This window comes from Coturnix japonica, chromosome 1 (assembly GCF_001577835.2).
Source record: "Coturnix japonica isolate 7356 chromosome 1, Coturnix japonica 2.1, whole genome shotgun sequence".
Lineage (NCBI taxonomy): Eukaryota > Metazoa > Chordata > Aves > Galliformes > Phasianidae > Coturnix > Coturnix japonica.
In genome coordinates, this window is record NC_029516.1 from 87,107,824 (window position 1) to 87,131,993 (window position 24,170).

Consider the following 24,170-nt stretch of genomic DNA (forward strand, 5'->3'; position numbering starts at 1 on the left):
GTTATAATTAATGTATTTGACACAAGTCAAATTTCAAAACCAATTTATTGTTATCTATCTATATGTGTGCAGGGTATTGTACACATGTGTGCCCAGGTATCTAGGGCAATATACAAAAACATGTATGTGCAAACACATCATGAGATATGAGAGCCAATTGTGCACCTATCTTTCATGTTACCCATCCATGATATAAAGATTAAACCTTTCCACAACTGATTTAGTCAAAGCATAATGAATCACAGAGTCATGGGATAGCTGAGGTTGGAAGGGACTTCTGGAGGTCATCTGATCCAACCCCTGCCAATGCAAGAACATCCAGAGCAGATTACCAGGACCATGTCCATGTGGTTTTTGAAGATCTACAAGGACGGAGTCTCCACAATGTCTCTGAGCAACCCGTGTCAGCACTCAGTCACATCCACTGCAAAAATATGCTTCCTGATGCTTAGATGGAATCACTTGTGTTAATGTTCGTTGTTACTGTCTCCTCCTAGCATTGGACACCACAGAAAATAGCAAGGCTCCCTCTCTTCAAGAATTTACATACATTTAAATCCCCCCGAACCTCCTATTCTCAAGTCTGAACAGACCTATTGGATTGAAATCCCATGGAATGAAATTTAGTAAATAAATTATGTTGTTGCTCGACAAAATCAATAAAGTCCAGCACAACCTGTCTATGTTGGATCTGCCGACTGACAGAAGTGAAAATTAGCAAAAAACACATCTGCCTCAAGTAAACAGATACAAATCTGTCCTTTAGAACATGTTTCTATTTGGTGAAGAGGTGTCACTTCTTCATTTTTTTTTTTAATGGAAGAACTATACCTTTACATACATTTGAATGGAAAGTTGCCTTGTTTCTCAAAAGCCAAGAATTTTCAGTCTGTCTTACTAACACAATGAATTTTTCAGATTTTCTGGAATTTTGCAGTGCAATCATAAATTAAGTTTTGTCCTCAGTGAAACAAATACATTAAACACTCAACGAGCTATTAAAGTGACATTTTACAAAATGCCATAATTAAGTAGTAAAAGTATGATTTTTGCAACGAATTGTCACAGCAGAAAAAGCACGGTATATTTCAGTCTGAAGACAGACATTCATTTTCCACTGGACATCTCCCACTAGACAGTTCCAAAAGCTCTCCAATATCCCCTTTCTTTCTTTCTTTTTCTTTTTTTTTCTTTTTTTTCTTTTTTTTTTTTTTTTAAATGTAACTCACAATAATTTCAAATATTCTAATATACTTTCTGAGGGAATATTTCATTGCTGTCTCAGTACTATTTTGTGATCTTCTGTGATTCCAAACCTAACCTCTGCTTACCACTCACAGACTCGCTCTCAGTTGCCTATCCAGCATATAATGCAGATTTCATTCTTAAAGACAATATTGCAACAAACTTCCTCAGTTTCTGCTCCAGAGTGTTTGCCACCTTCCCATATTCAAAATTCTTACATACCTCTAACACTAATCCAGACCTTTTAACCAAAGACACTCAGGTTCCATCTATCCTAGACAGAACTACATTAATTTGCACTAAATGATACCTGACTTCTGATCTTTGATGCAGAAAGCATCCTAACTCAAGTGTTGAAATAGACAGAACTAAGTGATACCTAAACCCCCAGAATAAAAATGTGAGCTGGACTGAAAAGATCATGGATATAAGTAAGCTCCCGAAATTCCAACTGTTGCATTTCTTGGACAAATTTGGAAGCTACCCCTTATCCACCCTGAAGCCCAAAGCCTTAAAACATGCTTCCAATTTAAGTCTTCCAGAGCCAAATACAAAAACAAACATAATTCTTCTGTATTATGTGAGCTCTTGAAAAGATGGAAAGTACCAAAGAGCTTTATTTTCAAGAAGTTCACAACAAAGAAGCTGGCAGATATTCAGTTATCTTATAAATATTGTCAGAAAACTTGTTTATAATATTTTTTGTAAGACAAGAGCTTTAAAGCATTCTTAAATGGAAAATAAACCCAGAATGTTTTAATATAATTTGAAGTCAAAGTAGTCAAACCATAGGGTTTTGCATGGGAATTTATAACCAAAGTGAGATATTATTTTCAGATTTTGATACAATTCAAAATTATATTCTTTTCAAATTTATCAGTTTGATAGTTTGATATATTTTCTTTGCATTTTAATATATTTTGATATATAAAATTGAACTGATTTTTATATACTTATGTCTTAAAAATATTTATATACTCATTTGTGTTTTTATTTTTTATTTTTATTTTTTAAATTTAAGTCTTGTCCTGAACACTGATCTAGAGAATAAGTTGTTATAACATCACAGAAACCAAGGAGACACGAAAATTATTTTGACATTTTAAAATCACAGTAGTTCATCCTGAAATTCCCATTTGAGTAAAATGCTTGAAAGAAAATAATTCTCTAAAGATTCATCAACATAATTACAAATTATTGCCTCCTCTCACAAAGAGCCTTCTACAGTTAAAAATGTGAACAACTGCAGCTCAAAATCTGTATATTTTGCTTCATGTGTTCTTTCCTCCAATAAGAAGGGAAATTTCTGAAGACCTGTGAGGCTTTCTTCACTGATAATGGTTGAGACAGAGTGTAGTCCCACCACAGGAAGAGGACAGGTAAGGCAACAGCAACAGTGCTGGAGGAACATGGGAGGAACATTCTTCCTGGGTTCCCCAAGTTCTTCTCAGCTCATATAGATGTTCTCTGTTCCTGACTACAGTGTTCTGCACAGCAGTTTGCTCAAATCCATGCAAAAGGGAAGCAATCTGTTACTCTTGAAATGATTCTCAGACCCTGTCTAGAACTATGCTTTAAAGAAACAGAAAGAGACACAGTAAAACAGACACTTTAATGCCAAGTGTAAATCAAATCTTTCGTCAAATATAGAAAGAACTTTAACAGTATAAGAATATTACACAGTCTTTATCTAGGTGTTAAAAAACTGAAGTCCAATTTTATACTGTACTGTGGCAATAAAATGGAACCTACCTCCACGACTGAAATTGGCAAGATCGTTGGGTCCACTAGAGCTGTTGTTAACTGGCAGACTTGTGGCAGGCCAAGAGTCTGCAAGCCAAGGATAACTGGGATCACTTGCATTCAACAAACCTGGTCGACTGAAGAAGAAGAAAAAAACAAACAAACAAACAAAAAAAAACCCAAAAAAACACACACATACAAACAAAACAAAAAAATATCTGTGAGACATCTCTGGATACAACAGTGATTGAAGATGCAACATAACTTTCTTCCTATCACTGTGTGTAAGAAACAGTTTAGGAGACCTTAATTTATTTCAAATTAAAATTGTGTAGTCTTTGATGATATAAAGACCTTGAGCAGTTAATTAAGGATAAATACAAATCAACTTTGTCAGTAGAAGTGGGACTAGGCATCAGTCGTGATTCTGCCAGAATCCAAATGAACTCCGTTTCTGTGTGAAATGGGGGTTAGGCAGTACCATCATGGGATCTGAAACCAGGGCCGAATGATAAATTACCACCTCAAGGGAACAATCACTCAAACTGATTGCTCCGTATCAGCCATTTCCAGGAGTTTGGGCTACTATTTCTTCTTTCCACTGCATCCCAAATGCATGCCTGTCATCTACAGGCTGGTAACTCTTTCTTTAAGCACTCTTGTATGGTTTAGAGGCAAAGAGGTTTGAGTAGGATTAATGGAAATTCCACAGCTATCTTTATCTTCCACTACTGCATGGTTTTTATATCACTGTAATTTCAAGCTTTGCAAGCAGTATTAAACAGCAAGTATGCTGAAAAAGAACATAAACTCAGGCCATAAGGCACTGTGTCTCTCTCACCCCAGGATAAACAACCTGGAATTTAGTAAGGCATGTGGATTGTTTGTACTTGTATTTAATGAGGAAAATAAATCATGTCATGTAAATGCCCCCAGCCCTCAAGCAAACCACAAAATCACCCATAGTCCTGATGCTTTTCTAGATTATTAATGCACTTACGAAGTTGGAGCAACACCTATAATCATGTACTTTATTTCTGATAGGCCCCTGTCTGGTACAATCCCTAAGAGAAACATAAGTTTCTATGGAAACAGCAATAAGAAGATCCAGCAGCTTTCTTGCCATATCCACTAGCTCTCATTAGGCTTTATCTCTTTTTGCTAAAATATTGATTAAATAGGAGATTGGAAGTTATTACCAAAGCCTAATTACAATCTCCATATCGTCAAAGGGAAAATAGATGAGGATATATGGGTCTGTTATCAGCTTTTATCAATTTCAATTGAGTAGCCAAAGTTGTGGAATCTAGTCCTGTCAATCTACAGCCTATTCATCATCCATGAATCATTTATTTTGTGATCGATTAACTGTAATTGTTCACTCACAGCAATTTAGGGGTAGCCAATAAGGAGTCTTAAACAACAGCAACTTCATTTGCTAATGTCTAATTAATGCAATAAACATCTTGGTAACAAATGAACACATTCCTTGTGATATTCACTAAGCATTTCTTTCAGGGCATCTGGGAGATATGAAACATCTGGGCTTGATTCCTCCAAAGTGCACAACAGATAGATCATTAAACCTTGTAGTAAGCTACTTAACTCCTTCTGTAACTGTCAGTCTTACAAATGATTATTTAATAATCAAGTGCATCACCTGCAAAATTTTCAAATTCCTAATTGTAGAAATACATGTGATGGAAAGATCTTTATACGAAGAAACATACCTTCCATTGCTCATTAGTCCTCCATCTCCTCTTTGGAACGTGACTGTATTTTGGTTGGAATAACAAAACAAACAAATACACACACACACACACATATAAGACAGGGAGAAATCAGTTAGTTATAATTATAAGCAACAACTCAAATTGCTCAGTGTCCAAGATTGGAGGCCTCTTGGCATAATCACATAAGAAAGAACAGAAACTATAATAAAAGGATTAAGCAAATCAGAATTATAGTTTATTAAGGATTTGATTTACAGTATTCACATCAATTTGTTCTGTAGCTTGCAAGGCAAGCCACCCACCTGAGGAAAAAATCCTGAATTTACCGTAGGCCCCTTCATATGACTTCACAGTGCAAGACTGTGCCATGTGATGAAATTGTTTTCTTGGCATGTTTTTACTTCAGTCCATAATGACACTGCACCAGTGAGTTAATAACATCATGTCGTAATGCAGTAATACCATGTCACCACACAAATATGCCATTTCCCAAGATAAATACAAAGAAGTGGCAGCTCTATTACAGCTGAAGGGGTGGGAAAACAAAACAAAACAGGACAAAACAACAACATAAAAAAGCATAACGCTGCAGGATTTCTATCAACAGCACGTGTAAGAACCAGCATGTACAAATAAGTGCCAGTATTACAGCGAAGAGCTGTTTTCAGTCTTGCCATTGTGGATGCAAAGGATACATTGTAGACCCATTCATAGATATCTGACAAGAAACAGCTCATACTTTATCAACCTTATTAACAGGATTACATTTGAGAGTGATATAGGTAAACTCACATTACTGAGATGCTAATTGACAGGATTACATACTCCTTTTTGAAGCACTGGCAAATATTTTGAATCAAGGTTCAAAAATGACTGTGGTTGTCAGTGTCAATGATGCACTATTTATTGTTGGGTATAGGCAGGGCTGACAATTAAGGTATATCAGTGTCCTGGACACTTGGATCCTAACAGCTCTAAGAAGATGAGGGTTAGAATTTCAGAGTGGAACGGATTAGACTATGACCAACTTAATTTAAAATTAAGGTCTTATATTGGAAATACTATCTACCTTTCTAAGACAAACATCTTCATCATTAAATTATATATTTCTGAATATCTGTAGTGTTTTCCCAATATTAGATCAAGCTACACCAATTCAAGACTAGGTCTTCCATTATACATCTTTCTAACCAGATCAAACTACTGCATCCATTAGGAATGCTGTATTTAATAAAAATTAGCAATGACACAAATCCACTGATGAAATACTTCTGATACCTTGGAGAATACTTGTCTCTCCATTAATTCCTAGGGTAATTTCACAGCATACATTGAGCAAAGGGGACAAAATTAACCCCCTTTGGAAGCCCTGCTGAAGGGCGCTTGGGTAAGGTGATTAATTACACTTCACTGCAGAACAGACTATTACCAGTATCAGAAAATCACTGCAGTTGTATGTCACATCAAAATGGTTAATGGCTGAATTTTGAAAGGATGTAATCAAATCAATTAATGAAAAGAAAATAAAAATGCAAGTATGGGAAGTATTAAAGTCTGCTTTGAAAAACAAGATGTTAAAAAAATTGCAGCTAATTAACTTTAGAGCTGATGCTACTTTCATTCATGTTGCTTTTAACAGGCTGTCAAGTGACTGCATCACTCGTTGCTTCAATGTGAATAATATGAAGTGTTTGGGATATTGTGTGTGAATATACAAAGAGGTGGTACTGACGAGCTACGTTTCAAAATATGTTGGTCAAAAGTACATTAGGAATTCAGTAGAGATTCTGTTTCCTTTCTCGTTCTCCCCTTCACATTTAATACTACAACCTGCTTCAATCACCAAAGCAACAACAAATAAGGAGAACAAGAATCAAAGTTGTATTCAGTAACAACCTTTGTAAATAATGTTTACAGTTTTAAGGGAATTACACTGCAACATATTTTCTGAAAAATCTCCTGGGATTAATGGTATTTCTTCAATGACATATTACCAGAAATAGCTTTAAAGTGTTATTGTCACCGATTGCATAGTGTGTACACGTGTGATGTTTTATCTATATAAGTCATTTGGGAAAAAGAAAAAATCCATATTTATGATCTCAAAAATATTTGTATTGGTAGTGTACCTCTATAAAACAAAGATAAAATGGAGGAGCTAATAGGAAATCACAGCAATGTTTGCCAGACACATTCTATTTTCTACTCAGTGAGGTATAAAGAGAACTTGAAGGCATGCTAGGAAAAATATATCAGGAAGACGGCACAGAATCCTTTGCTGTAGAGTTATAAATGCTGTGGAATGTCTGCGGTATACAAGCTTGCTGGGAAGAGACAGGTATCACAGCATTTACTCTCTTTTCTGCTTCCTGTGTATTCTAATGGTAGCAACCATTTCCTGTTTCTTCCTACATTAAACAATCTTATGCCCTCCCTACATAAACACTGTCTTCAGAAGAGCTTGTATTGCAGTGACACAGTTTTGCAGAGAAGACTGTGCCTGGCTTATGCAATATGTATTGCACTGGGAAGGAATACAGGTTATTTCATTTAACATCGTCCCTGCAAACCAGCACAACCATGGTTGTAAACTTCATCAGAAAAGAAACAAGAGAGCATTGTGGTTTCTACTCTTGGTGGCAAAGGCTCTGGAATATCAATTAAGCTAGCCAAAATTGGAATAAGTGAGGAGATGTCATCAGGATGTCACAGAAAAAAAAAAAAAAGATATTCCAGATGATTTCTATAAATGGGCTGAGGTAGAATAGAGAAGATGCCTTTCTCTTAGCATCAATATTGTGAAAGAAAAGACAGCTAAAAAACAGAAGACATGGTCAGGCTGCCAACATAAGCACTATGTTTATCATTCCTGCCATACATTTTGTCAGCATTTTTGCCTGCAGTTTGATTTCTGCAATTACAAAGCAAGTCTAAACGCTTGAATAGGAGCATATTTAATGCAATGCAGACATGTAGATGTCACTGTAAAAATAAAACACACAGACAGCTGGCTTTATTCATCCTGTTTCCACTTTAAAAAAGATACAGAGTAATTTCAAGGGGCAATGTAACAGGAGAAAAGGAAGGATGTCCCTATCACTGACCCACCCATCTCTCTCACTTTTTTTTTTATCACCGAGGAAGTAAAAAAGCTCTTTCAGCATTCTTTGCATCTGATATATGTTCTGAAAAAGGACACAGACCTGAAGGGATGAGATTGGTTTTCAAAAGAACATGAAAAAAATAACCTCTGCATAGAGAGATTTTGATGGAATCCCCACTAGCTTATACTTCAAGGATTGCAAGAATGCAGAAAAATAATCCAAAGCATATTTTAAATGCATAAATATTTAAAGAAATTATATTGTATATATTTCTATGAAGAATGGCATATGTTAAAGAGCTTTTTATATGCCTTTTATTAAACATATAAGGAGATGCTCATACTATTTACTAATATTATCTGACAAGGTTAAACTTAATCTTCATGCCTGCTAGGACGGGAAAAATACAAATATACAGTAAGTTGACATTTTGAGGCAAGAAAGCTTTAGAAAGCTTTATGTATGCCTATCTCTAGAAGGCCACATTTTCCTACCACAAATGAAAACTTTAATGTTGCCAGCCAAGTCTTATTCCTTTTTTGTGATAAGCTGTTCCTCAAATACGAATGTAGATTAATCCTTTTTTTAATAAGCATTAACTCAGAACAGATAATCAGCATATAGAAATTCCATCAAATCTTCTGCCTACCTTTGGACAATTCTGTCAAACAGCTTATCCTCATTTAACAGCTTCAGGAGTTAAGCTTAAAATGTGTAGCACTCCATAACTCTCTATTTATCTATTTTTAATTTGTTTTTGTTTACTTGGTTTCATGAAATCTTAAATCCCAAAGAGCACTAGTCACTAAATAAGCTTACCCACTCATAAATGAAAACACATATTGACTTTTCTTGCATGACTGATGGCCTAGACACTCTTGAAAACACCTGAGTATTCAAGTGAGCAGTTACTGGCACAACAATGAGTTTGAAGCCATGATAAGCAGATAAATGAAATCTCTCTTATTTCTACAAAGTGCCTTTGTTGTATAAGTCTGTATACCAAAATGTGAAAGGAGAATTGCAATTTCCACTGTGAAATAAACAAATTCCGTTCTGTCATTGTACTATGGGAATTAAATGACTTTTCTATTATATTAGAAATGGTCAGAAGACTTTTTTGTTACACCTAACTTTTCTTGCATATGCCAAATACTCATAGTGCATGCATATATCCAACAATCTGAGCAAAAGGTAACCATAAAAATAATCAATTTAGTAGTCATTTTAGCTTTTACAGATACTCATGAAAGTGATATCAATCCATTCTTTATATCACAGAATATTCTGAGTTGGAAGGCACCCATAGGGATTACAGAGTCCCACTCCTGGTTTCACACAGAACCACTCCAATATCAGACCATAGGTCTGAAAATGTATCACAAAAGGGATCACTAAGAAGTAACACTTATGCTTATTGTCTCTGTGCAAGATTTATTTTTGTTGATAGCTTGTCATGGTCCCAAAAATGTATACTTGTTGCACAGATGCAGATGACAACACTGCTACTGACCAGGTAAGCAAAATATCCATCTGATAAACATGATAAAAAATAATATGTGTTGTAGCACTGATATTACCAGGAATCAATGCCTAGGGAGCCATGATGGATGAAACAGAAGTGGAGGATGAGTGATATAGAAAGCTGTGACTAAGTAACTACTGGAATCAGTTTAATTGAAAATTTGTAAAAAAAAAAAAAATTAACTATGATTTTCAGTTTCAAATTTTGCTTGTGACCATCTGAGCAATCACTCATTGTTTATCAAAATGTTTACAGACACAGAAAGCTTAATGAATTTAATTCAATCAATTACTTTTCTCTGGCACAAATCTTTATCATTAGCATGATATTTTCTGTTTGCTCTTCTTCTATGCAGAATCTTATAGCAATTTAATCTGATAGCAGAAATTGTACCACCTAGGAATCTAACAATAGAACACAAGTAGCAGTGTCCTAGTGAATGACCTTTAGTCTGAAAGTGAATAGATAGAACGTTTTTGGCAAGTAATTATACCTCCTCAATACAGACTTTTTAGCAACTAGTTTTGAAAATTTAACTGCTCTATATGTACAAGTAAAACTGTAAAAAAAACAAACAAAAAAAAAAAACATAGAAAAATGCTACATCAGATATAACTGATACTGAACAATTTATTGTTCAGAAAGATGTATGAAGTAGATTAGATGTCTAAAACACGTTCTGCTAATACTTGCAGCTATCTTATTTTACAGTCAACTCTGTATGCTGAGCCTTTCTACAAGAAGAACTGTAGAATTTAATGCAGATATTTTGGGAGGGGGGGGGAAAAGTAAAAAAAAAAAGTGTATACCTTCCAAAATCTGTGAATATTTGGATAAATTCATCTCCAGTAAAAATTTATCTGCTGACATTTTCAATAAGATTCTAAATGCTACCTTCCACTAAATATTTAGATCTGAAACCAACTCAGTGCTTATGAATCATAATTTTCAAGGAAAAAACATTCCACCAAATGTCAACAAACCTCCACAAGCATAGATATGTTTGTCTAAACGAGATTACCAATTGCAAATTCCAACATTTGAGAAATAAAGATGCCTCTTAGGGACCTCTAGGTCTAAACATAAAAACCATGGGCTATGTCCACTGTTTGTATTTGCTTACTTGAGATCTAAATTCTCAGTTTCTCGAAAAAATTACCTATCAGGCAACAGAACTCTGTATTATTAATAGTTCTGTAAAGTCCATGAGATGTCAAAACTATTTTTAAAACCACAGTTTTTTGGCAGTGACTCTGGCATATCCTAGCTATTCAGTTTATGTGGACCAATAGCACTGAATCATGTATACCAGTGGTGGCACTAATATGATCGTAGTTTGTGCCAGTGTAAGCTACAAAGACAATGTGAAAAAAATTACCAGTTACAGTCAGTTGACAATTGCATGGTCAGAGGGACCAAATTTAAAATTTTTTTATTTCATTTTTTGAAAAAATATCTTATTCCTTCAATAAAAACAAATAAAGATATTATGGTAGGATGTGTTGTACCAGAACTTGTTCTGACTTGGACAAACGTACCAAGAAGCCAGAAGGAGTAATTTCTCAGTACTTAGAGCTCCTTCCTTAGGACAGCTCTCCCTAGCAATATCATGGGTCCCTGGTGCACGCATTACTACCTTTGCTCATCTGCCTCAGCAGTCATTTGCTCTTTTCTGCTTAAGCTAAGCAATTGAGCTGTGGTTTGTAACTGCAAGAAGTAGAAAGCAGCTACCAGAACACAACGACCAGTTCCATAATGCAATTAAGATTATTGCATTATTAAGATAATTGCTGTTGATCACATGAATGGCAGAAGTTTCAGAAAACACTGCTTTGGCAAGTGCAACTGAGGTCCCATGCTAAGTACAAAACCTCTTGCAGACTTCTGCTGGAAAATGCTGAAAATTATCAGGCATTTAAACTTTAATACAATTATTTGTATATTTATAACACTGAAACTTATGTATGAGGGTAGAAGCTAATTATTTCTATTAATTAATAATATTATTAGAATACTGATTTTTTCTTGGCTGTCCATATGTTACTGTTTCAACATGCTGTTTCAGACTCACTTCATTTATTCTTCACATATCTTTAATCACACTTATGATAATGGTCTACCGTATGCTATGTTTACTGAAGATATGAAAACAAGGATATCAGCTTTGAACTGGATAGACAGAAAAAAGCAAATGCTTCAACTTCAAAAATGCTGTAAATTAAATGTGCATAGGTTAATCATTAGATAGTCTGCAGGTCTGAACATCTCAAGGCAAGGCAAACAACTAACAAAGTGGGAGACAGCTCTACTTCTCCAGTTAGACTATTTTTACTGAATTTAACAGTAACTATTTTTACTGAATTTTAAAATTAAAAAATAAAAAATTAAAAAAAAAAAAAAGATCATAGGTGACTAATACTTGTTTATGTTATGTTATTTCAGGAACGTTATCCTTAAAAACTTCAGCATTTTGAAGGGTTAGACGAGTAAAAAGCATGTGAATCAAGGCAAAGACATTAATGGTGGCAGATTTTACACCACTTTGGAATCACTAGGGAAAGAATGCTACATTTTAAACACAAACAGGTAGCAGAAGTGTTTCTCCTTCTGTTTGCTTTCAATTCTGCATACCTCACATGTTTATAGACACTTAGATAGCTAATGTTTGCAATGATGTGTTGGTGAGGTAAGAGACAGACTAATGGACAGTACCTGCAGGGGTGAAGGTGAAGGACTGAACTGCAAAACAAGAAAGCAAACACATTATGAGTTACACACTTTGATAACAAGTGCTAATTGCAGGGCACAGGTTTCCTCTGGAATTTACTCAGTTATGGTATAATATCAAATGCAGGACATAACATTTGAGCTTAAAGCATTAGCAAGCCAGCAGGCAATGAGAAATGACAGTTGGAAAGTTGAGCAGTGGATTTAGACAGTCAAGTTTTTGTGTGCACATGCTGTTCTCCAAATTGTAAACATTAGGATGAATTTTGAACATGATCTGTTATGAACTTTCCTTGCTGAAAGCATACACAATGTCATAATTCCAATAATGGTAACTCCACGTCATGATGCCATGTTCACATCACACTTAGATGCAGCAAACATTATGAGAAGGAACAAGTCGCAGTAGACAAACTGTTTAAAATGACTATTGTAATCAACTACATATTTTAAAGTACATATTTTAAAGTATAAAAGGCTTTTTCATCAACACCCTGCCCAAAAAAAAGGCGAGTGAACACACAGGGCTATTCTGTATAATTCTGTATGCCAAAGAAAGAGTAGTCTTAGCCTGTATCCTAAGGTTACCTGTCTGATTGCTTCCTAAGGGAAATAATAGTACTACTCTCTCTTAATATAAAAAATCTTGGGATCTAAGCTAATATTTAAACTAATAAGCTAATGTCAGCACATGTGAAAGTATTTGCGGTATATATTAGTTTATTAATTTATACCACCTCTCAGAGAGAGAAAGTCATTGCTGTTAAAGGAAAGATACTTCACCCAAAAGTGTAAGCTGTGAATGATACACTCCACACAGTCACACAAAGAGAGGATCCACAGAAACTGAGTATGTCTAAGATCAACGAAAGTGTCTCTCTTCCCTTTCTGTGCTGGCATTGGTGCCTGTTTGATCTCCTCTTGGGCTACTTCATTTCAATAAGCCAGCTGAAAACTAATTCAGCAGAGGTGAGATTAGGAAGGATTGAAAACTCAGAAAAACCTCTAAAACTATGGAATAGTTTGCTTCTGGCTTAGTGAGTTGAATCAGGACTTTGAGGAGGTTGGTGATGGCTAACACCAAGGTTTGAAGGCATAGGAATGTTTAGTTGGGAGCAGAGAATGAATGTTGGTTTTTGACAGAAATGTTTAGATACCTAGGACACCTGTGTCTCCTGACTGGCATGAAACAACTTGTAAATTAGTGGGGTACTAGCATAAGTTCAGTCCCATATGATGCCAACATTAAATATGCTGCGTCCTCAGCTATGTGAATCTTATTTGAACAGGAAATGTTTTCTTTTTATATGTGTTATATGAATACTATAGGAGAAACTACCCCAATATTTGAAGAACAGCTTTTTTATGATAAATTAGGCTTTAGAGCAACATACTTTATGGTAATTCTACATTCATCTGACTTACTAAAAATTTGTAGTAATTCTAAAGCATAGAATAGTACAGACTACAGAGAATTTGGATGAGAAATAAAATCATTCATTCTGTGAATTTCTTTTTCCAAACAAATTTTCAAAAATTAGTTTGTAACTGGAGCAACACTTCTGGCATAAAACTGACCACACTACTAGGGGATTCCAAGATGTTCTACCTCAAGACAAAACTTTTTATGACTTCTGTCAAAGGTACTTTTTGACCCCACTTTTCTGTATAATATATTTCTCTCTTCCAGTTATAGGTACAGAGCTGTTGATTAAGTACCTCAGTTTACCTCCCATGCACATGGCTTCAAAAACATGGAAATGCATGGGAATGAAAAAGAATGCAGAATATTCTTCCTGACCTTTCCTGTAAGGGTCTAGTCTATTTCACATATGAGAACCTAAATGGAGCTGTACTACTACAGAGTGCCATCTGGACAAGGAAGAATCCACTTTGTATTTATTTATTTTTTTTTTAATGCTACATGTGCTGAAGATGTAAAAATAAAGATTGCCTTACGATAATGATGAAATGTGGTATCGAGCAATGCATTTAAAGCTTCTCACACATCAGCATTTTCACAACACACATTTAAAACAAGCATTCAAAATGAATCCAGGCCACCTTTGCTGTAAGTTCAGCACGATTTTTAAGTAGGTTTAACAGCACGTGTTCTCTTTATGACAGAACCTGATGAGATGGTAATAAAGAGTTAGTGTTCTTACCAGCATAATTACTGAGCCCCTTCCTCTTCTTTCTGCGCCAATACAGCCAGATGCTGAAACCCATCAGAATTACCCAACATGCACCACCGATGCCAGCTATAAAGGCAGGCTGTTTGACAACATCAGTGATTTGCTCAGTTATGCTGTTGTTATTTTCAGTGATGACCACTTCGTTACGGCCTCCTGAACAAAAGAAAGGTGACAAAAATTGCTATTATGGACTCTGAAATGCAAGCAAGAACCAAATATTGGGAAAAAAGAAAAAAAAAAAGAAAAGAAAAAAGGAAAAATTAGAAAAAACTGTGATGCACCTACAAATAATCATCCACAGAAGGAGGGCTTTAATGAATACTAACGAACACCTGAAAAACAGGGTTTGTAGTAAGTAAATCCATACTCTATTTTGCCCAAATTTATTTGAAAACATAGCTCTATAGCACTCCCCAAATTTCACAGATGCCAGTTCAGGTATTTTTTTTTAACACTATTTATGCTTTTATTTTTTTATATAATTACAGGCTGAACACAATTGAACAATTATTTCATGGAGAAAAGTATCCTAAGCACACCATTTTGGACACAAAGCAGAAAATAGCATAGATGACTGTTAGCTCTAAATTATTAGCTTTTTTTTCACCTATAATAGGCATGAATAATTCTAAACATCAACCTCTAAGACATATATATGACGTGGAATACCAATTAAAGTGATGTGCATCAAGAATAACTGTATATCATCTTAACTTTACTTACTACCTTAGAAAAGCATAAATTTCAATAGATGGTTCCACTGCTGTGTTTTTTCTTTTCCTTTCCCTTGTATAGTACTGTGGGAGTTGGAAGGGACCTCAAGAGATCATCGAGTCCAACCCCCCTGCTAAAGCAGGTGCCCTACAGTAAGTTACACAGGTAGGTGTACAGGTAAGTCTTGAATACCTCCATAAAAGGAGTCTCCACAAACTCTTTTCCTCTAAAATGGTATTTTTCTAAAAGGAAAAGTCTGGTGTCTGGCTTGAAAATGAATGCCCATTAAAAATGCAGACAGGAATTAGGGAAATGTTAAACCATACTGTTCCAGGGCTGAAATTTTTCTGCTTCCAACACCCCCCTGTCAAAAATGGTTACTATTTAAATTAGGAAATGTGGAACATATGTTTTTTGCAGAATCTTGATTCTGTTTGCATTTGATACAAGCTACCCACATCTACATTTTTGACAGTGGTGAAGGAATTGTCCTTCATTTCTTATAAATACATTCATATGGCTCAATCCTTAAAATGTGTGATACTATCAGATGCCTGCATGCATGCAGAAGAAAGATTTCAAGCAGCAAGAGTAACTACACTGCTGAGACGAAAAAAAAATACTGTGACTGTCAATTATGAGTCTATCACATACATAGAGAGGTAGTTGAACATAATAATCAAATATTGAAGTGGTCACTCAGAGCAATTAGTAGAAATATTGAAGCATTATGCCCCTCTGCAAAAACATATGTAGCCCTCTTCTAAAATTCAGTAATAGTTAAATTTACTACTATCTTCTTAAGCAAAACAGATGCTTGTGTCAGCACTGTGGCTTTGCCCAAGAGCAAACAGACAAAGTCCTTTCCAGAGCAGATGTAAGAAAGTCTGACACTTTCAGCTTTATTTCCATGGACGATTCTTCACAGGAGTGAACAGTTTAAACGTGAGAGACTGTGACTGAGAACCCGTCCCATGGAGTGTTGAGCTGCCTGTACCTTGCCTGCTTGCAGTCTACACCCACATCTGGACATTGGCCTCAGCACAGTGATTTCCAAGCAAATGCATGGGGTTAGGTCCTTTGCTAAGCTCAGAAGTGGATTCAGTTACTCGGGAAGAAATGTGATGCACTGCATTACATTACTATAACACCGTTAATGATCTCTGTGATTTTATTAAGTTTTCTTTCTTTCATCACCATGTCAATATTTAGTAATGATGACTGTCTGCTTTTGCAAACAAACTGCTGAAGCTGTGCTTGAGCTTGGCTTGCTTTCAGTAATCTGCTCAAGAAACAAAACAGGCGCCGAAGAAAGATGCTGATGCCTGTTAATGGAGAAACAGCCTTTTGAGAATCAGTCTATACTTGGTCATGCTGGTAAGCTTTACAGGTGTTAAGCTCTGTAAGCTTCAGCTCCTCTTCCCCTAGTTTTCCTATGCTTTCTTACCATTATGAAAAAAACAGCAATATAACTCACATAACTCAACAAGCACAAGTGACAAGGAAAAGCTGGGAGGCAGTGAAGGCAACTTTGCCAGTTTTTCTCCTTTTTTATTGCCCACAGAAACAACCTATAGCTGCAACCCAGGGCTAAAGGAGGAAGTGTTGAAGAGTAAAACTAATAGAAAAGGCACTCTGCAGTATGCTTCTCTAAGCACACAATTGGTTTTCTAGTAGAAATCAGCATGGGAGTTGATGTCATTCTAATTGCCATTAACTTTCAGTTAATTTCTGTGCCCTTTGGAGGCAAGTTAATAGCAGCAGGACAGTGAGGAAACACTGTTATAGGGGCAACCATGCTACCATAGGGAAGAGTGCAGGGAGGGGCTTCAGAGACACCAGCTTAGAGAGCAGATACTTCTGGGCTCAAGAAAAGCCTACAGAATGTCCCAGTGCAGAAAATCCAGTTTTATCTTAAGGCCAGAAAGGAGTGTTCTGAGGATGCAGGATGCAAGAACAAGCCCCAGAGAGCCTGGAGGTAGTGCTCAGTGGTCCTTCTCCTCTTGATCTCTTCTAAGGGAAAGTCTTCAAATTACCTTCTGAAGTTTGCAGTCTGCCTGTTTGTACCTAGCATTCACTGCCTAGCAATTACAAGTGAAAAAGTAATAATTTATTTAAATGTCAAAATAACATATACTTTGAGACTTCAATGACTGAAAAATAAATGGGTATGGATAAACATTACCCCCTGATGTTTGATAAAACTAATAAAATTGTTGTAATTTTGGAAAACAAATGACATTCATTTTGTATTTCATTGCGTAATATTTAATCAGTAGTAATATATATACTATCCAAGGTACCACTGTACTACTTCATATACTGCAGGTGTTTCTGTAACAATGCTGTCAGTTCAACTAATTAGAACATAGACAAGGGAAGTGTGTGACCTGTAACGCTCCATTGTTCCTGAAGACAAAAACATAATGAAATATAATGTCTTCCTCCCATTGGAGGGTAATGAAGAACAAAACTAATTTGTTGGACCAAAAATTAATTAGACACATCAGATTCGATTGTACCCATTACTGTGAAAGTTTGCAGCTGTTCCTCATACTATTATGCCAGTGATAGAAAGTAAGAATGAACAGGCCAACTGATGAAGAGAAATAATAGCTCTACCTTTAACCAGTATTGCTGTTATCCTCACTTCTATTTCTGATATTCCAAGGGGAAAACAAAACAAAACTAAACTAAACTAAACTAAAAAAACAAAACAAAAACAAACAAACAAACAAACAAAACACATATCAGTAATCACAGTAAAAATGTTATTATTGATTCTACTTCATATGCTTCTGCTTATACTTTCAGGATTTTCATTAACCTGATGCTTAGGCTTGGTTTGTGATGTCAGTAGATGATCATCCATGGTGAAAATCAGTTATTTTCAGCATAACTTCTTAGATGAAAGCATCCTATATTTAAGATTAATATCTTACTTATTACAAACTGGAATCTATTTAATGATAATGGAAGTTATATTATTCAGCAACAAGTCTCAAGTGCTTTTTATTGCTGATCTGCTCTCTCCATAATTTAGAATTCCATAATGTTTGTTTGCAGGTTGTTAAGTAGCTAGGTACCAGGCCATACAGGAATCCATTATAATACAATGACTTGATAATGCTTTCCCAGTCATGGCTATGTTTTTAGGTTTGTTCATTTAACCTATGTGATTTTTTAAATATGTATCTGAAAATTTCATTTTCTTATTTTATGCTGCTGATTCTTAGTCAAATACTGAATGGGACCAACTCATTATTATTATTATTATTATTATTATTATTATTATTATTATTATTATTATTATTATTATTATTTATTTTTTTAATGGTGTCATTTAAATAGTAGTACGTTTACAAAGCAAATCTATAGACTGAGGAATAACTGCCAGCAATCAGAGATCATAAGCAACAGAAAAACATAACCTAGTGAAAAATGAGATGGAGACTATAAAACAGTAAATACATGTAGTTTTGTGATCTCAAAAGAGAAAACAGAAATGAGAACAGAAAAACAATACAACAACAACAACAACCACAACAACAACAACAACAAAGACTTTTCATGTGAAAGACTCTTAAATGTATAAAGATTCTATCAGACAAACTTGTTGAAGTGGGCATCCTGGACTCAATAAAGGGATAAATACTGCTAAGTTTAGCAAAGCAAAACTTTCTTAGCTTCAAAATGCAATTCCTTTTGTACTTTATTTGTATCCTAGCATCCCTTTCTTCCTTCGTATAACAATACAAATATCCCCACAATTAACTTCTGATTATACTAGTCATTTTTTCTAAGGAAAAAGACAGGATGAAGGTCTGCACACAGATGTGGAGCTGAGCATTCTGGCAATCACCCAGCAAAGCACTTTACTGCAAGTTTAACTCATAATAGGTTAAGTGGCACAAGACCATTCACATGCTCAAACTGAAACACACTTAAGTATTTTGCTGGAACAAGCCCAGAGAGTAGTTGGATGGAACTCTTTCAGCAAGGACAAAAGAAAACAAAAGCCGGCTCAAAGCAAATGCAATGACAAACCAGTCTCACAACACAAGCTGTTTACACAGAGATCCAAAACTCATGCTCATTAGAGGACAAATTTCTTGTATTTTCAAATCATTAAAGTCTTGCTTTCAGTTCTAGAACACTCTTCAACCTTCTTTGGAATTTTTGTGACTTCCTCTTTCTAAAACCATCATAACTTGTATTCTCTTCTCTAGTGACAACATATCCAAAGCTGGAATACCTCTACATCTGTCTTTAAATATGGGAACCTGAATATCATTAAATCTTTAAGCAACATACAGAACTTGACATTTTCTAAATGTCTACACATAGAACTGTTCATATTTGGGACACTGCATTGACAGAATATTCTAGAAAGAAAATATGTAATACCAACAGAATCAATAATAAGCAAGAAAAGACTCATTTTTTTGTAATGACTAAATTAGCACATACAGGTGAAAGCAAAAAAAAAATCCCTGTAATATGCACTCCAAAGAGGCATTGCCATGTACAGTCCAATTCCTTTTCGCCAAAAATGATTTCCTATATAGTTTTCCTATTCTCATCCTTCTCATTTTGTTTCTGCATCTGTATTTCACACTTGACAAGAATCTCAGAAGAAAAAGTATCTATGCTTCTCTTTGTAAAGGAAATTAATCCTGCATGGAAACTAACAGTAAGATATAGTCATTTCAAAAGCAGAGATGCTACTACCACCTTTGCTCTCTACTTGGATTACAGGCTACTTATTTTTTGTCAGAGCAAACTCTTCTGCTTGGGATACCTGAGAAACATTCACACAATATGCTCAGAAAACCAACAGTAAACAGTGCCCTATGCATCATGGTAAAGCAATATTAGTCATCTGAAGAGGAGAAAAAGGGACCACTAGCTGTTAGTTCCATAAATCCATCAACCTGCAAAAGTGGTAAATACATTTTAAAAAATCAGTTTCACAAGATAATGTGTATTTTCTACAATGTCTCAGCAAAGAAAGAGCTAGCTCATTCTGCTAGCTGTGAGAACTCTGTTCTCACAATGCCAGCAGGCACTGAGATGTTAGAAGCTAAATCCAAGCTCAATTCAAAACTTGTCTATTGCTCCACAGATTTTTATGCTCTCAGAAGTAATTAGTGAAAGCATTTCCAAAAGTAAAAACAGGCAAAACAAAACAACAGAATACACAATCACTTACCAATTATTATGGGTTGTGGCTCACTTTTCACTCCCACACCTGCACTGGTGCTTGCAGCAACTTCTACACGGTACTGAATACCTGGATACAGGCCACCTATTACTACAGACCGAATGGCTGCATCTACTGTTTTGTTGATATGAAATCGAGTCTCATTACCTAGACACCAGATCTGGGACAAAAGTTGATGTGTTAAAAAATAGAAAATTCTTTGTATTCATAAACAATAGCTCATAGATATGACATATCAAGGTTTTGCACAAGAATCACCTATTTTGGTATTTTGGACTTGTTAACAGTGTTACTATATAGGAGCAGTTGGAGCTCAGCAAATTATCCCAGATTAGTGTAAAATCAAGCAAAGTCTGTTTGCAAACACCACTCTGGACTCCAGATTTCCATGGAGCGTAATTCCATGGCAAGCTTTGAAGCACAGAATAGAATCATCCAAGTGAAAAAGATGAGTTTTCATTGAAATCTTGTTCAGTAATGTGATTACTGCCAAATCTTTTCATGAAAAAAATCAATTTTTTCATTCTTCTTTTCCCCCTGGACAGTAAAAGGACAACTAGTGAAATGTTTCTTGAAGTATTAAAGGATAAAAACCTTTCAAAATCATTTTCTTTTTCTTTTTTTTTTTTTTTTTTTTTTTTTTGCTACGCAACAGGGGTATGTGACATTTCTAAAACAGAGTAAGTACAAACCTGCACTTTATTGCTACAGTTGCGATTACATACATTGTTCAGAAGTTCAGATATCAGTTCCTGACTCAATTATTTTCTAACTAAACAGAAGCAACAAAATATTCTTAAATCTGAATTCATATTTTGTAATGAGAATGGTGTATCATTTCACAGTGTTATTTGTCTCTCCTGCCTTCATCCATTGGCTTTTCCTGCAAAGTCTCAAAACTAAGACTTCTTAGGATTCTTCTTTGGTTACTGTTTTTGGCACATACTGCTTCTCTACAATCAAAGAAAGCACTTACTACCACTTTACTCAAGAAAAATCAATGCTTAAAGGTATCATATGTACACTGTACAACAGCAGAAGAAAGCACCACTGGTGGTACCACTCTCAGCAACCAACTGATGTGTCTAGACAATGCTAATACTCTCTTTACCCTTTTGACCCTTCTCAGTGTCTTATCACACTTTATCCTTTTTTTTTTTTTCCTTTTTTTTTTTTTTTTTTCTGCAAAGCACTGAGAAAACTTTGAAAACTTTCATTCTCCTGAGCTCATGTAGAGGTTGTGTGCAGAGCAGAATGCATTAGGATGAGATACTATTGTAGTTCATTCCTTCAGTCCTTGCCTGTCCTGGTCTTAGGCCACAACAACTACAAAATGCCCCTAATTAAGGGAACTGAATTAATAAATGAGTCTACATTCATTTTTATGCCTGAACTGAAAACAACAGATCTACATTCAATTTGTTAGAAAATATCCAGTGAAACTTCAGCAGTCAGTTTATACTAAAGGAGATATTAGTCTCTTTGCATTAGATTCCCCACAGCCAGCACACTAATCATGAAGCCATCTAATCTAACAAGAAGGGATGTAATAGGTGGTGACTCCAGCTGTTTTTCTAAACAGTCTAGAGGTCTGAGCACTCACCTGGCATGTGGCTTTGATTAACCATCAGCTCACTTTCTTTCATATCTATACATTTTGTGGTTTAAGACCGTGTTTTACTTATTTGCCCACAAGCCCCTGAAAGTTCATGTTGTCTCACAGAACATTCAGCATCAAGATGATTTAAAGCAAAATATACAATTATTAATTTATATGAAAATGAAATCAATACCATACTGGCATTAATAAATCTTAACATTGAATAAAAGCAAAATAAAAGAAGTGCTAAGCTAAAAGTAAGTGGTGTACATTTACTGCATCCCTCTGATCAGATGATAATCCATAAGAGGTTGAAACATGAATTGGTTATAAACCAAGCACTTTCTCCCTTCTTGATTCTGTTTCCCCTCAAAACACATCAGGAAGAATAAATTACATATTTCTGCGTGAAATTATCACCTTCATCTCAAGAAGGTTATTATTTCTACCCTTTGTGGGATTTTGAAGGAAGCTGCCTGCTCTATTTCAATTATAAATTTCACTTTCTAACTAGAAACTGGCCACAGTGAATATATCTACCAAACTGCGTGTTCCAGTTATAAGCCTGTGATAACGCTGAATGTAGCATGATCATTTTCTCCAGTCTTCCCTCCACACAAACCAATAACACTGCAATATTTACAAGTTGTGAAAATATACTTGTGCAAAAGCAAGCTTAGTGGGGAATAGACTGTTACAAAATGTAAGACAATATATAAGGGAAGGATAATTTGAGCCTCTGCAGTAAAAAAAACAAACAAACAAACAAAAACAAATAGAGAAACGGCAACCAGTGCATCAAGCAGCAAGTAACAAACTCTGCATATCTAGCCTGTTCTTCAGAACAAACAAGCTAGCACTTTAAGTTGTGAATGTCCTTGAAGGAAGACGTATTCTCCCAGAGCTATAGTTCTTGACTTTGACCTTGAAGTGAAAAGATTAGCATTTTTGCAGGGGAGAGTAGTATCTTTCCTGCTAACATTTCTACCAGGCTGAAGACATTTCGAGACAGGAGCTCCACCACTTGTCCTGAGAGTAAAGAGCCCCTTCAGAAAAAAAAAACCAAAACCAATCCTTCTATTTCATCCAAGGATAAGAAAGAAAAAAACACGCTTTAAAGTAGTTGGCAATTACAAGTCTCTTCCAGATCTAGCTCCTGCTATTTTTGGTTTTAACAGTAACAATAGCATTGCTTATATGGAAAATTAATTAAATAAATAAACAAATAAATTTTTGAAAAAATCCATAGGCACTCAGTCCTTTTTCTCCATATGGGTGGCAGTAAATGCTGTCAGAATCTAAATCTGTAAACAGTGCTATTGTTCTGTAATAATTACAGTCTGTTTCCTAAAACACACAACTCTCTTATTACAGATCCCTACTACCTTGTACTCCTGGATGATTCCATTTTGGTGATCTGGAGGAGGAGGATCCCAGGAGATGCTGATGCTTGTGCTGTTGTGGTTTCCAACTGTCAGGACAGTGACAGACTGAGGAGGGGCACTTGGAGCTGCACCAAACAGAGGAAATAAACAGGAATAAGACATTAATCCATTTGCTAGAGCGCAAATTTTGCTGAAACAGTGTAAGTGCAAGCAGAGAACATACAAAGTTCACAGTCCCTGCAGGCCTAGGTATGCACATTTTGTTAGGGACTGACAATTTTGAAAAATGCCTTTCTGAAGAGAAGCATTGCACTGAATGAAAATATGGAATTTGTGGTAATGGAGAATCAATACAAATCATTTCTCATTTATCTAGATGTACGATTTCTTAAGACTGCATTGGAATTATTCTCATGCTTGCATTTGTTTTCCATAATACATGGTTAGCTATGCATACGTCAACTAAGTCAACCAAGTCATTATGTGAGATTGCATCCTCTGCCCAGAAAAGTCTTTTCATTCTTTTTTCCCCTCATGGTCTGATACAATTTTGAGAAATGGGAGTTCAGTAATTTTTGTTTGCTTGTTTCCTTCTTGGTTCTCCCAGAAGTCATTAACTCAACACATTTAAGCATGTCAAAGGCCTTGCACAAGTCCACATAGATGATATTAGTTGCCCAGTGTATTGACTCCTATGAGGCTGCATATTTTGGGAACTACATTTTCAGACATAGGTTTGCCTGCAAAGCAAATAGTGCTAGGTAGAAAGAATTACAGAGGGGAAAAATGGAGCTATATTATAGACTGTTTGACTCTTAACCAAGTAAAGCACATAAAGCTAACGTTGGGCTACACCTTGGCATCATGCAAAGCACAAAACTGTTGAACTAGAAGGTGGCACTGTGTATTTTATGACAAATGAACCACAGAGGGAAAAAAAAAAAAAAAAAGTGTTTTAAAAACATTAAAGATATT

General features: G+C 35.5%; 1 protein-coding gene across 1 annotated transcript in view; it reads right to left on the reverse strand.

The window, feature by feature from the left end:
- ROBO2 (roundabout guidance receptor 2) overlaps nucleotides 1-24,170 on the reverse strand; it is an 861,802-nt gene that overhangs the window by 46,777 nt on the left and 790,855 nt on the right. The window contains exons 16-20 of the mRNA XM_032448447.1: nucleotides 23,196-23,320; nucleotides 20,199-20,370; nucleotides 14,243-14,425; nucleotides 4,719-4,761; nucleotides 2,998-3,125 (exon numbers count right to left, since the gene is read on the reverse strand). Coding sequence (XP_032304338.1) covers nucleotides 2,998-3,125; nucleotides 4,719-4,761; nucleotides 14,243-14,425; nucleotides 20,199-20,370; nucleotides 23,196-23,320 — 651 coding nt within the window. The remainder of the gene's footprint in view (nucleotides 1-2,997; nucleotides 3,126-4,718; nucleotides 4,762-14,242; nucleotides 14,426-20,198; nucleotides 20,371-23,195; nucleotides 23,321-24,170) is intronic.